At 51.0% G+C, this 13287-nt stretch overlaps 1 protein-coding gene across 1 annotated transcript in view; it reads right to left on the bottom strand.

Annotated features, from left to right (window-relative positions):
* Positions 1 to 9051: 9051 nt before the first annotated feature.
* Positions 9052 to 13287, bottom strand: part of SCARA3 (scavenger receptor class A member 3) — a 28202-nt gene continuing 23966 nt past the window's right edge. Inside the window, exon 6 of the mRNA XM_012775375.3 lies at positions 9052 to 10829. Coding sequence (XP_012630829.1) covers positions 10378 to 10829 — 452 coding nt within the window. The 3' untranslated portion in view covers positions 9052 to 10377. The remainder of the gene's footprint in view (positions 10830 to 13287) is intronic.

Raw genomic sequence — 13287 nt, 5'->3', positions numbered from 1 at the left:
CAGTTTTGGTGAGTTATATTTTCCTATGAATTTGTTCCATCTAAGTTTACAAATTTTTTTTTTTTTTTTTTTTTTTTTGAGACAGAGTCTCACTTTGTTGCCCAGGCTAGAGTGAGTGCCGTGGCGTCAGCCTAGCTCACAGCAACCTCAAACTCCTGGGCTCGAGCGATCCTTCTGCCTCAGCCTCCCGGGTAGCTGGGACTACAGGCATGCGCCACCATGCCCGGCTAATTTTTTATATATATATCAGTTGGCCAATTAATTTCTTTGTATTTATAGTAGAGACGGGGTCTCACTCTTGCTCAGGCTGGTTTTGAACTCCTGACCTTGAGCAATCCGCCCGCCTCGGCCTCCCAAGAGCTAGGATTACAGGCGTGAGCCACAGCGCCCGGCCAGTTTACAAATTTATTGGCATCAAATTGTCATAATATTTCTTCTTAATGTCATCTTTTCCATTGCTAATGAATATTCTCCATTTATATCTTCTTTCATTTTCTTGATCCATATTGCCTAGGTTTTATCAATTTTCTTGGTCTTTTCAAAGAACCAATTTTGGCTTTGTTAATCCTCTCTGTTCCAAACTCTTTTTTTTTCCATTTCATTAATTTTTAGCCTTTATTATTTCCTTCTATTAATACTTTATGTGTATTCTGGTGTACTTCCTCAAACTTCTCTTTATTTATTTTTACATTTATTTTTATTTTTTTAGAGAAGGGGACCTCACTATGTTACCCAGGCTAGAGTGCAGTAGCTATTCACAGGCACGATCATGGTGTACTACAGCCTTGAACTTCTGGGCTCAAGCAATACTCCCACCTCAGCCTCTCAAGTAGCTGGGACTACAGGCGCCACTGCACCAGGCCCAACTTCTTAAGTTGTATGCTTAGCTCATTAATTTTAGCTTTTCTTCTTTTCCTAATATAAATGTTTAAGGTTATTTTCTCTCCAAGTAGTGCCTCAGCCACATTCCTCATCTTCTTTCATTACAAAATAGTTTGAAAATATTTTATATATTTACTTAAACTCATTTTTATTGTTTCTGTTTTGACTCACAAGCATGCAAGTGAATGTCTATTTTTTATGACTTTTTTTTAAGAAACTGACTTTCAATTTATATTCAGTGAAATGCCCAGATCCTGTGTAGAGTTTGATGCGTTTTACCAAACGCATAAAACACACATCCATCAATATAGAGACCGTTTCCATGGCAGCAAAAACTTGTCCTTTGCTTTTTCCGTCAATCATTGATCTTCTCCTGTACAACCTGAGGCAATGAGTATTCTGATATTTAGTATCACAGAGTAGCTTTCCCTCTTCTAAAATTTAATATAAATGTTATATGTATGCTTTTGTGTCTACCTTCTTTTCTTCATTATAGTGCTTTTTAGTTCTTTTCATGTTGTTGCTTGTATTTTGCTATTTTGCTTCTACTTTCTCTTCTTCTTTTTCCTCCTCCTCCCTCTCCCTCTCCTCTTCCCTTTCCCCCTCATCCTCTTCTTCCTCCTTCAAAGTGTTCAATTGCATGAAAATACCACCATTTATTAATATTTACTCTTTCTCCTGTAGATGGAAATATGGGCTGTTTCCAGCTTGGGGAAATTATGATTAAAGCAGCTATAAATGTTTTTGTGCTAGTGTTTTTGTAGAATATGTTTTTACTTCTCTTGGGCAAATACCTAGGCGTGGAAACGCTGAGTCACATGGCAGGTGAATGTTTACCTTTATAAGAAGCCAAACAGTTTTCCAAAGAGGTTCTACCACTTTACATTCCTAGTAGGAAAATCCTCACTAACAGTTGACATTTTAAGTCTTTTTAATTTTAATTATTTCAAGGAGTAAAAATATGGTATCCTCGGATTTTTTAAAATCAATTTTATAATGTGTAATTTAGATATAATAAAATGCACACATTTAAAGTGTATAATGTGGCAAGTTTTGACAAATGTATACACCTGTATAACCACCACCCTAATCAAGATACAGAACATTCCTATCATCTCAGAAAATTCCCTCATGCTTCTTTATGGTCAATCACACCCACTTCTGCCACAGATAATGACCAATCTTATTTCTATCAATGTAGGTTGGTTTTGCCTGTTCTAGAATTTTACATAAATGGAATCGCACACTATGTACCATTTTTTTGCATGGTATATTTCAATCAGCATAGTTTTTTTGAGATTCATTCATATTTTTGTGTCTAACATCATTTATTCCTTTTATTTCTGAGTGCTATTCCATTGTATGGATATACTACAACTTGTTTATCCGTTTTCCTGATGATGGACATTTGGTTTGTTTTTAGTTTTTGGCTAATTATGAATAATTATTCACAATCTTCTGTGAATATTCTCTTTTTTTTTTTTTTTGAGACAGAGTCTCACTTTGTTGCCCAGGCTAGAGTGCCATGGCATCAGCCTAGCTCACAGCAACCTCCAACTCCTGGGCTCAAGCAATCTTTTTGCCTCAGCCTCCTGAGTAACTGGGACTACAGGCATGCGCCACCATGACCAGCTAATTTTTTCTATATGTTTTTAGCTTTCCAGCTAATTTCTTTCTATTTTTAGTAGAGATGGGGGTCTTGCTCTTGCTCAGACTGGTCTCGAACTCCTAAGCTCAAACAATCCACCCGCCTCGGCCTCCTAGAGTGCCAGGATTACAGGCGTGAGCCACCGTGCCCAGCCTGTGAATATTCTTATACAAGTATTTTTGGATATTTATTGTTATTTTTCTTGGGTAGATTCCAGGAGTGGAATGACTGGACCATATGGGAAGTGTATATTTAACTTTTTGAGAAGTTACTGTAAACTAAAATAAAACCTTAAGCCCCCAGCTGACAGAATGGACCCGCTCTTAGCCAAGGGGACCCCAGAGTTATCCTAAAGCTGATTTGCTGGCCATTAGAAGGGAGGTCAGACATGCCCCCTCCCTTGTTAGAGATGTCCTTTGTAACTCATTAGCAGGCCTGAGGCTACGCAAGACAAAGCTTAAACCACACCTGCAGGTCATCAATTTACCTAACCGATCACTGGAGTGTGAGTATCTGTCTGGTGGCTTGTCTCTGGCTAACAGACTTCCTTATCTTAATTTAAAACATTCCTCACCTTTGGCCAACAGGGTGGCTCATGCCTGTAATCCCAGCACTCTAGGAGGCCGAGGCAGGCGGATTGCTCGAGGTCAGGAGTTCAAAACCAGCCTGAGCAAGAGGGAGACCCCCGTCTCTACTATAAATAGAAAGAAATTAATTAGCCAACTAATATATATAGAAAAAATCAGCCGGGCATGGTGGCGCATGCCTGTAGTCCCTGGGAGGCTGAGGCAGGAGGATCACTTGAGCCCAGGAGTTTGAGGTTGCTGTGAGCTAGGCTGACGCCACGGCACTCACTCTAGCCTGGGCAACAAAGCGAGACTGTCTCAAAAAATAAATAAATAAGTAAAACATTCCTCACCTTTAAACAAAGCTTCATTTCTTTAACCAATTACAAATCAAAGAATCTTCAAACCCACCTATAACCTGTTAATTCCTTGCTTGGAGATGTCCTGCCTTCCCAACCGCAGGGAGGCCACTTGCTCATGGCTTATTGGGTGTGGCATTCCAGGCCACCTGTTGCCCATATTCGGCTCTGAATACACCTCTTTAAATTATTTTACAGAATGTGGGCTCTTTTCAGTTGATACTACCAAACTGTTTCCCAAAGTGGCTGTATCATTTTACATTCCCACCAGTGTTCCCAAACCATACTGGGGCAACCCCCCAGGACAGCAAAGCCGGACGTCGAAGCTGAGAACCGCAACAGGAGAGGAGGCTCCGTTGTCGCAGGGCACCGTGCGGGGAGCGTGGGGTACAGCAGCTGATGTCGAGGACATGAACTCCCTGACAAGCCAGGGCTTATAAAGGCAGGGGTGCATTTCAGGAAAGCAAAATTATAAATCCATAAATACCGTGTTTCCCCCAAAATAAGACAGGGTCTTATATTTATTTTTCCTCAAGAAGACACCCTGAGGCTTATTTTCAGGAGATGTGTTGTTTTTTTCTAAGTACAGTACAACAATCTACATTTATTCAAATAGAGTTAAGTCATCTTCTTCTGGAACATCATCATAACTCTCCAAACCCCGAATTCCATCCTGAATTTCTTGCGACTCTATTTCCTTTAGAACCATTGGCCCCAATCTCTCATGTGGAGCAACAGAGCTCTCATGGGGCAGATGAGAAGGGCTGCTCGTCTTCTTTGCCGCACTGCGACAAAATGCATGGGTTGTGCAGACGCGCTGCGTAGCCACGCCCATCACGAGGTCTTATTTTCGGGGTAGGGCTTCTATTGCGCAAATGCTTAGAAATCCTGCTAGGGCTTATTTTCGGGGAAACACAGTATATGGAGTTTATACGTTAGCTTGGCCCCCAAAGGTGGGATATCCTGAAGTTGGGGGCCCCTGTGGGTCTTAGGTGCCTCAGAGATTCTTGGATTAGCAGAAAGGAATGGTAAGATGGCTGTGACAGGCCCCTCAGGGGGAAATTTAGGACAAATGGCAGACAGAATTGAATTCCTCAATTCCCTCTTCTCTGCATTTTCCATCTCGTGGGGGTTTCTAAAAAACAACTCCAGAACTTATATTAAGATGCCCTCTTTGGCCGGGCGCGGTGGCTCACGCCTGTAATCCTAGCACTCTGGGAGGCCGAGGCGGGCGGATTGCTCAAGGTCAGGAGTTCAAAACCAGCCTGAGCGAGACCCCGTCTCTACCATAAAAATAGAAAGAAATTAATTGGCCAACTAATATATATATATATATAAAAATCAGCCGGGCATGGTGGCTTGTGCCTGTAGTCCCAGCTACTCGGGAGGCTGAGGCAGGAGGATCGCTTGAGCCCAGGAGTTTGAGGTTGCTGTGAGCTAGGCTGACGCCACGGCACTCACTCTAGCCTAGGCAAGAAAGCGAGACTCTGTCTCAAAAAAAAAAAAAAAAAAAAAGATGCCCTCTTTGAGTTTCCCTGGAGAACCCAAACACCTTGAGACTCTGGCTCCCTGGGAGGGCCACTGTTGTCACCAGGTTGCACATTCACTTTTCAAGGCCAGCCAGGGCCCAGAATGTCCCACGCAGGGACTCAAGCTTCTCCTGTAGTTCCATACTTAGAGGCCTCACAGGTGCCCAGGTAGCGCTGGACCTAGAATGAGTTGGGAAGCATTCCTTTCCCTTCTGTTTTCTGGAAGAATTTGTGTAGAATTTGTATTATTTCTTCCTTAAATGTTTGGCAGAATTCCCTAGTTAGGTCACATGGGTTGATAGTCATGTTCGAGACTTACTGCTTTTCTGTTTACTTATTCTATCAATTATTGGCAGACAGATGTTGTTTTTTGGCTTTGTTACTATAGGTCTAGTGGTTTTACTTTTTTTTTTTTGAGACAGAGTCTCACTCTGTTGCTGGGGCTAGAGTGCTGTGGCCTCAGCCTAGCTCACAGCAACCTCCAACTCCTGGGCTCAAGCAAGTCCTGCCTCGGCCTCCCGAGTAGCTAGGACTACAGGCATGCGCCACCATGCCCGGCTAATTTTTTCTATATATTTTTAGTTGGCCAATTAATTTCTTTCTATGTTTAGTAGAGACAGGGTCTGGTTCTTTCTCAGGCTGGTTTTGAACTCCTGACCTTGAGTGATCTGTCCACCTCAACCTCCCGGAGTGCTAGGATTACAGGCATGAGCCACCACTGGCTGGTTTTACTTTTAAATCATGACTTTTCTGGTGTCTCAACTGAATGCGTGGTATGTTTGGCCAGGCCCAGCTGGTCAGACCTCCAAAATCTCCCACCACTGGACACCCTTCAGCATCTCCTGTCAGCCCATGGATCCCCACTGAGCTGCACATGCAAGCCAACAACGCAGCAGTAAGTCTGCAGAGATCCGAGCTCCTCTGCACGGCTCCCTCCTGCCCGGTCCCCTGTCCAGTATCCCATTCCAGTTGCCTTGGCAGCCCCAAACTCCAATCTCTGTTCTTCCACCCATGAGCCCCCTGCTCCCTGTTTGGGTTCCAGTTCTCTGTATGGTCGCTTGGACAGTGGCCCGGGGCAGGAAGCCAACGTGAATCTGGAGGCAGCCTTTTCTGTACATTTGTGGCAGCTACTTAGCAGCTCAGTAACTATCTGTTGAATGCATGAACAGATTGAGGGGGATCCCACACCGCCTGTTAAGGTCTCCGATGTCTCTGTGTCTGGAAGAAGGGAGGCCTGTGACACTGAAATCGTGACAACAGTGGATGTTGGGGACAAGCAAGTTCCAAGTTGCAAACTTAGGGAACAGGTTTGTCTGGGGCATTTAGAGGGTCTGGGAGTTCTGAAGGGGAAGGAGCCATCAGATTACAAATCTGGGTAAAATCATCACAAGGAGATGCTCTTTCTTCCTTTCCTTTAAAAGGGGGAGCTCAGTTTCATCACAGAGGGGAACACGGGAAGCAACGGTGTTGGCTTTGAGCAGTAATGTTCAGATATTTCACTCACGTCCTCTACTAGTAAAACAATTTTTTCCCATCCCGTTAGAATATATAAATTGATTTATTTATAAATTATTTTCATGGACTAGTACTGGCTACTAGTCAAGGCATAGTATGAACTTGAGGGGACATGTATCATTAAGGAAGTCAATAGAGATTCGGTTTCAAATCACATTCTCGGTCACCCCAGACTTTTCGGTTGGCTTCATGTCAGATCTGATTATGTGAAAATAAAATGCAACCCAAAAGAGATGAAACACAGTAAGAAGTTTTAACATTTGATAGTTTGCTCCTCACCCCAGATGACTTAGTTGGGCCCCTGTTTTGGAGACCCTGGGCTCAGGGGAAAAGCCCTGGGAGGGAGGACATGGCCGGGCTGAGGGTTAGCACCTGGCCTCCGGTGAGAAGCCTCCCGCTGTCTCAGCGAGAAGAGCTCTCCTGTTGTTGACTCCCGCACGACTCTTCCTGGCGGCGTTTACAGACAGGGCAGCCCTTGATTTGAGTCCTTGTCACAGCTTTGCCACAAATGGGACCTTGAGCAAGCCCATTTCTGTGCACCTGAGCTTCCTCACCTGATTTCCAATCCCACCATTCAGCTCAGTCTAGCAGCTCAGTGTAGCAGCTTCCGTAAATCCTGGGTTCAAATCCACTGAAATCTACGTGGCCTTGAGCAAATCCATTAGCTTTGCTGAGCTTTGTTTTCTGACCTATAAAATGCAAATGCACTTTGCCTGTATGCATAAATCAAAAAACAATATTTTTCTTTCTTTATCTCCTGCATCTGTGGTTCTCACATTTTATGTGTGGCGTCAGAATCCCTGGGAAACTTGGGTCAGTGCACATTCCTTCCCTCCCACCCCTCCCACCCCACCCCATCTCTGTGGCTATGAATCAGAGCCTCAGGGGTGCAGGCCAGCAATCTGCATTTTTATGGGCTCCTGCATGGTTGTTCCCATAGTAGGTGGTCCCTGTGCCACCAGCCTTTGCACATCTCCTGCCACACCAAGCACAGAGCTTTGAACTTGGAAATGTTTAAAAGAAAACTAAAGGACAGAATGGGTGAAGGCAGAGACAGGGAATGACCGGTGCTCCTGCAGTTTGAGGCTTGACAGCCCAGCCCTGCTGGAAAGTTCGGTGTGGTCAAACCATGTTTTTCAGCTCCCTGATGTCTCCTGTGGTTCTGTTTTGACAGGTGTACCTGGGGCTGGTGCAGCAGAAGTTGCCAGCTCAGTGCTGGCCAGGGAACAGGAGCTGAGGAAGGGCAGGAGGTGTGACTGGCCCCCTGTCCTGCCCCAGCTGGAGAGGTGCTGAGATTGCTGGGGTAGAGTGAATGGGCCCGCCTGGGGTGCCCAGCGTTTTTAGAAGTGCTCAAAGGACGTGGCCCAGGCCTATAGCGTCTAGGAAGTCCCTTGTTCTCCTTAGAAGGAGGCCCAGGAGTGACTTCAGGGCTTTGCAAATCTGGTGGGGATTAAAACCACCCCAATGGCGAAGGCCATGCATGCATGCTTCTAATCCAGTGACTGAAGTTCCACTGGCCATCACTGCTCAGTGTGGGTTTAGACTTCATTGCCTTGGCCCTGGCAAGTTCCAGAAAAGCAACCGAGCAGGCCAGGAGAGAGAGCACTTGGCTAAAACTGCAGGACCGAGGAATGCAGTGTGCCAGGCCCGTCACGGATTTTGCTGCCAGCTTTGCCCGTAGTCACTCTTGCACTTGTGTCTCTAAGTTTTCCCTCCCTTTCCCTTCGTGGGCACAGCTCACTGGACTAGGGTAGACCGTGGATCTAAGGAGTCATTATAGGATTGCTCTCCTAGAAATGGGATTGGTGGGCTGGGTCTAGTGGTGACAAGTAGTGGCTCTGCTTGGCCCCACCCTCATTCTCCCACCCCTTTGCTCACTTCCTTCACTGAGCACTCCTCCCCCCAAAACAGGGCCCAGGCCTTGCACTCTGAACACAGGCCGTGTTCTACTGGCAAACGATGTTGCTGTGCCTTAAGCGTCCTACTGGAGCAGGCCCCGGCTAACCCACGGGGGACCCAGCTGTCCTCTGCCTCTCGTGGACCCCACTGGGCCAGGCCCCCTGGGGAGGTGTGGCCTGGTCCCTGCCTCCTCTTCTGCTCTGTCTCCTTGTCTCAGAGACAAAGGCAGGAGGCAGGAGGTACCGCGCAGGTGTCCGGGCCTGCCCTGTTTTCCAATCTTGTTTCTGCTAACGAGCCCTGGGGCCACACTGCCAGGCCCAGGGAGCTCAGTTTCCCACCTGGTTCCGGTTTCTAGGAGTGGCTCCTTCAGACGCTCTTGGTCCCTGGCCCCAAGGGTCCCTGCGAGCTCCTGGCAGAGCTCAGTGTTTCTGGAATGAGGGGTCAAGATGTTAGATCCAGGCCTTCTCTTCCCGGTTCTTCCCGGAGTCGGGAAAAGCTGGGTTGAGAGGGCGAAAAAAAAAAAAAAAAAAAGATGTTAGATCCAACTGCACAGTGGGACTGAATTTCTAGGGGACCTTTGTCATGGGTTGCCCTTCACAGGCCAACGTGAAGCGGGGCCCAGGTCAGACAGAAAGGACTAGCAGACACTCCCGTCCTGGAAACAGCTCTTTACTGAGTCAGTAATACTATGTCGCGTGATATTATCGTATGTAGACGGGAGTTACACAGCCGTGGGGCGGGCAGGCAGTGCAAGCCAGTTGCACGTCCAGGACAGTAAGGAAGGGGACAGAAAGGCTTTGAGCGGGGAAGGGCTGGTCTCTGAGTCCGTGTTGGGGAGGAGACAGCTCCACGCCCCCAGCCCAGGGCTGGTCTGAATCGGTTTGAACATAAAGGCAGGCAGGTTACAGCGAGTGTAGCCAGTGGGAGACCTCCAGCCTGCAGGGTGACTTCCCAGCGCCCCTTTCAGCCAGTGTGCACAGGAAGTTGGCCGGGGCCGAGGGGTGATGGCAGAGGGGGGCCTCTCGTGGGTGTCCAGGCCCCTCCCACTCCTAGTCCAGCTGGCTGCTGACACGGACACCCTCTGGGCCATTCTGGGTCCTCGTGGGACGAGGTCAGCGTGTGCCCATGGGCAGGAGAGTCGCCCTGTTCTGAGAGGTCGGCCCTCCTGCGGCCTGGTCTTCCTGCCACCCTAGAGGAGCCCCCTCGGGGAACGGGGCAGCCCAGCCTGGGGAAGGGCGGCAAGGGAGGCAGCTGTGCAGAGAGAACCTTCTCGCCCGCCTCTGTGTCCCGCCTGGGGCTCCCTGTGTGCTGGGGACCATGCAGGCAGAATGTTCTGGGGCCTGCAGGGTCACCCCATGATGATAAAACTCCTGCTTGGATTCCATCCAGGCCGTTCCTGAGAGGCAGAGGTGAGGATGAAAAGAGGAATTTTCTGGACACGTGAAGAGAACATGTTGCACTTCCCAGGCCCACGGTGGGAGGTGGGGTAGCTTCCCAAGGACTCTGTCTCCACCAGGATGGGGAGGGTCATGAGGTTGCCAGATCCGCCTTATCTCTGGAGTTTTGACCACAACACCCTGCAGAGGTCTCCTTGGGTCTTGTCAACCACAGGGAGCCCCAGGACGCTGCTGGGTGTGACAGAGCCGGTCACGTTCAGAGACAGACCCGAGACATTCCCCCCGAGGTAGCCACCTCCCCAGCAGGCTCAGTCACAGGAGAGGGGGCCTTCTTCTGCCTTCTCCTCCTGCCCAGCCCCCCAGCCAGCAAGGCAGTGTGCGTGTGCGTGTGCGTGGAGGGGGCTGCTTTCCTATGGCACGGTCACTATGGGGGAGCCCACAGCTGTAGGGTCAGCCCTGGGAGACCCCTCTTCAGAATCAAAGGACCACAACTATCTGTAGGAGACGTTTTCTTGGGGAGCTCCCGCTACCCTGAGCCCCCTTTGGCATTCTGTGTGGCAGTGTCCGGTCCAGGGACCCTCCTCAGTAGGAGCTCTGGCTTCCTGGTGGGCCTGGGGGCCCCGGGAGGCCGGGGGGCCCCTGGATCCCTGGTTCACCCTTAGGGCCCATGGCCCCCCGCTGGCCTGGAGACCCTGTCTTCCCTGCGATCCCTGGTTTTCCCTGAGGCCCCTCTGGCCCTGGAGATCCTGGGGGCCCCTCTGGCCCTGGGGGCCCCACATCCCCTTTGGGGCCTGGCTGTCCCCTCGGGCCTCCATTTCCAAAGCTGCCCTTTAAGCCTTTGAGGCCCGGGAACCCTCGAGGGCCAACCGGTCCCCTTTCTCCCACAGGTCCAGCTTCTCCGGGATTCCCCTGAGGGCCCTGGGGTCCTGGGGGGCCCAAGCTGCCCGGGTCTCCTTTGGGTCCTCGGCTGCCAGCAGGCCCTTTCACGCCCCCGTCTCCTTTGACTCCTCTTGGTCCTGGAGGGCCAGGGGCACCTGGGATTGGAGAGAAGAAGGGAGAGGTCAGTCTGGGAGGGGCTGCCCGCCCAAGGCTCGCCCCCGGACAGAGGGTCAGACAAGCCCAGGTCCACGCCTCTGGGCTCAGGGAGTGTAGGCGACTGCAGCTCCCTTGAGCCTGCTTTACCACTTGGGGGTGAGAGCAGCAGACTCTGTGCGACAACACATGACCGTGTCCGCATGAGGCCTGTGCCTGGCAGACCCGCATTATTCTGCCTTCGAGAATCGTCCATAGCTCCAGACATGCAGCCAAGTTGGGGGATCCAGAGAACCAGATCCTTCCAGGAAAAGGCCAAGGTTGTCCGGAATTGTCTGTCTTGCTCTTGAGGCCGGGCCGGCCTCCTACACCTCCTCATGGCCTTTGACCTCTGTACTCACCCCCAGCCCACCCCTATGACCTCCTGGGTGTCTGGCAACAGGGGTGGAGTCGGGGGGCATGGAGGAGAAAGCCAAAAAGCAAGGCACGAGAAGCAGGCGCCACCCAGTGTGACCCCTCAGAGAAAGGGGATCCCCCCAGGAACCCGCCCCTGACCACTCCTGCTTCTTCTTGGAGCTCTTAAAGCTACTGTAATAATTTCTGAGTCTTTTAGTTGACACATAGAAAAAGAAGTCAGGCCAGGCGCAGTGGCTCACGCCTGTAATCCTAGCACTCTGGGAGGCCGAGGCGGGCGGATTGCTCGAGGTCAGGAGTTCAGACCAGCCTGAGCAAGAGCGAGACCCTGTCTCTACTAAAAATAGAAACAAATTATCTGGACAACTAAAAATATGTAGAAAAAAAAAATTAGCTGGGCATGGTGGCACATGCCTGTAGTCCCAGCTACTTGGGAGGCTGAGGCAGGAGGGTCGCTTGAGCCCAGGAGTTTGAGGTTGCTGCGAGCTAGACTGATGCCACGGCAGTCTTCCCTGGGCAACAGAGCGAGACTCTTTCTAAAAAAAAGAAAGAAAGAAGAGAAGTCACAGCACAGTGAAAGCAAATAGTCGGTGCCTATCCAGTAGATGGGGGGGAGCCCCAGGAAGACAGTGAGGGCACAGAGCCGGCGTGTAGCTGGAAGCTCAGCGTGTGCTTGAAGAGGGTGATCACCAAGCAGTGCACCCTGCTACGGGCCTGGCTCTGGACAAGCACCTGGGGAGAGGCTGAGATGAAGATATGGCCCTTCCTCGAGGACCCCTGCCCAGTGCCCACGCCAGATGCCCTCCTGTCCTCTGGCTTCGTAGGTCTGAGGGTCTCCACCTCTCAGAGCTGTGCCAACCCTGAGGACACAGTGGAAAGTGGCCGTCACTGCCCAGGCATGTCAGCACACCTCAGGACCACACAGGAAAGAGAATTGGCCGGCCCTGTGGGGACGGCAGTGGTGGAAAACAACTGCTTTAGCCATCACAGGGACAAGGCACAGGGTGGACCTGGCTTTCTCCGGTGGGCTGGGCAAGGGATAAGTGGGTGGGGCTGGCAGGAGCTGAGCGTGCCAGGGCTGGCCTGGAAGGCGAATTGTAGTGCCCAGGCCCAGGTCTCCCGAGAACTCTGCTGTTTAATCAGGCCCTTTGCAATCAAGTGCTAGAGTTTTTGAGCTCTGTGTGACCTAGTCCAATTCTTTTATTTCACAGTGGAGCCACCAACGGCCTTGTGCCTTCCTGGGCAGAAATCAGAGCCCAGGTGGGGCCCTGAGGTGCAGGACTCTGTGTGCTGGGAGCCAGGAGCCCTCTGAGCTGCCACAGTTCAGTTCTGTGACACGGGGCCCCTTCATCCTGGCTGGTGCAACCTGAGCTCTCCCTGCCCCGTGCCACCCACCCTCTGCTGTCCCCTCTGTCTCGTCCAGGAGTGTTTCTAAGTGGAACAGTGTCAGCAAATACCGTCCTCTATCATGACCTAGGCTGGACACCTCCCGCCATGGGGCAGTGGCCCAGCGTCTGTGCCAGCGGCAGCAGGGCTCAGGCTCTGCCAGTGGGCTGGCCGGGGCGAGGGGTGGCCGGCAGCAATGGCCTCGGAGAAGCCGGGAAGCGGGCGCTGCTGTCTGGCCCACAGTGAGCGCAGGCGCTGGGCAGGCAGAGCGGCGAGGCGCAGGCCAGAGCCCACGCGGGAGCCGCCCCCCCTCCCCCGGCAAGACCTGCTGGGACTGGCAGAGCCACAGCGTCTGTCTGTCTTCACCCTGCCTCTGCTCCCGGCCCCCGGGCCAGCCGAGGTTTGGAAAAGCAGGGAGTTTCCCAGAGGTGGAGGGCCCCAAGAGGCTGCGTGGCGCTGCTGGGCAAGCCCCTCTCCCGTCCCAGAACTCAGGCCTCTCAGCAGCGAGAGCAGCTCTTGGCTTCTAAGGGCCCCTGCAGCTCTGGGACCTTGGCTGTGTTTGTGTTTTCCAGCCAGATGTTCCCCAGGGTGCACGTCCCCAGCTCCCTGGTCCTTCGCTCTCCCGCTCTCGCCCTGCGTAGACAAGTGCACAGTCCCCAC

The sequence above is a fragment of the Microcebus murinus genome, chromosome 24 (assembly GCF_040939455.1).
Source record: "Microcebus murinus isolate Inina chromosome 24, M.murinus_Inina_mat1.0, whole genome shotgun sequence".
NCBI lineage: Eukaryota > Metazoa > Chordata > Mammalia > Primates > Cheirogaleidae > Microcebus > Microcebus murinus.
This window is presented reverse-complemented; position numbering and strand designations above follow the sequence as displayed.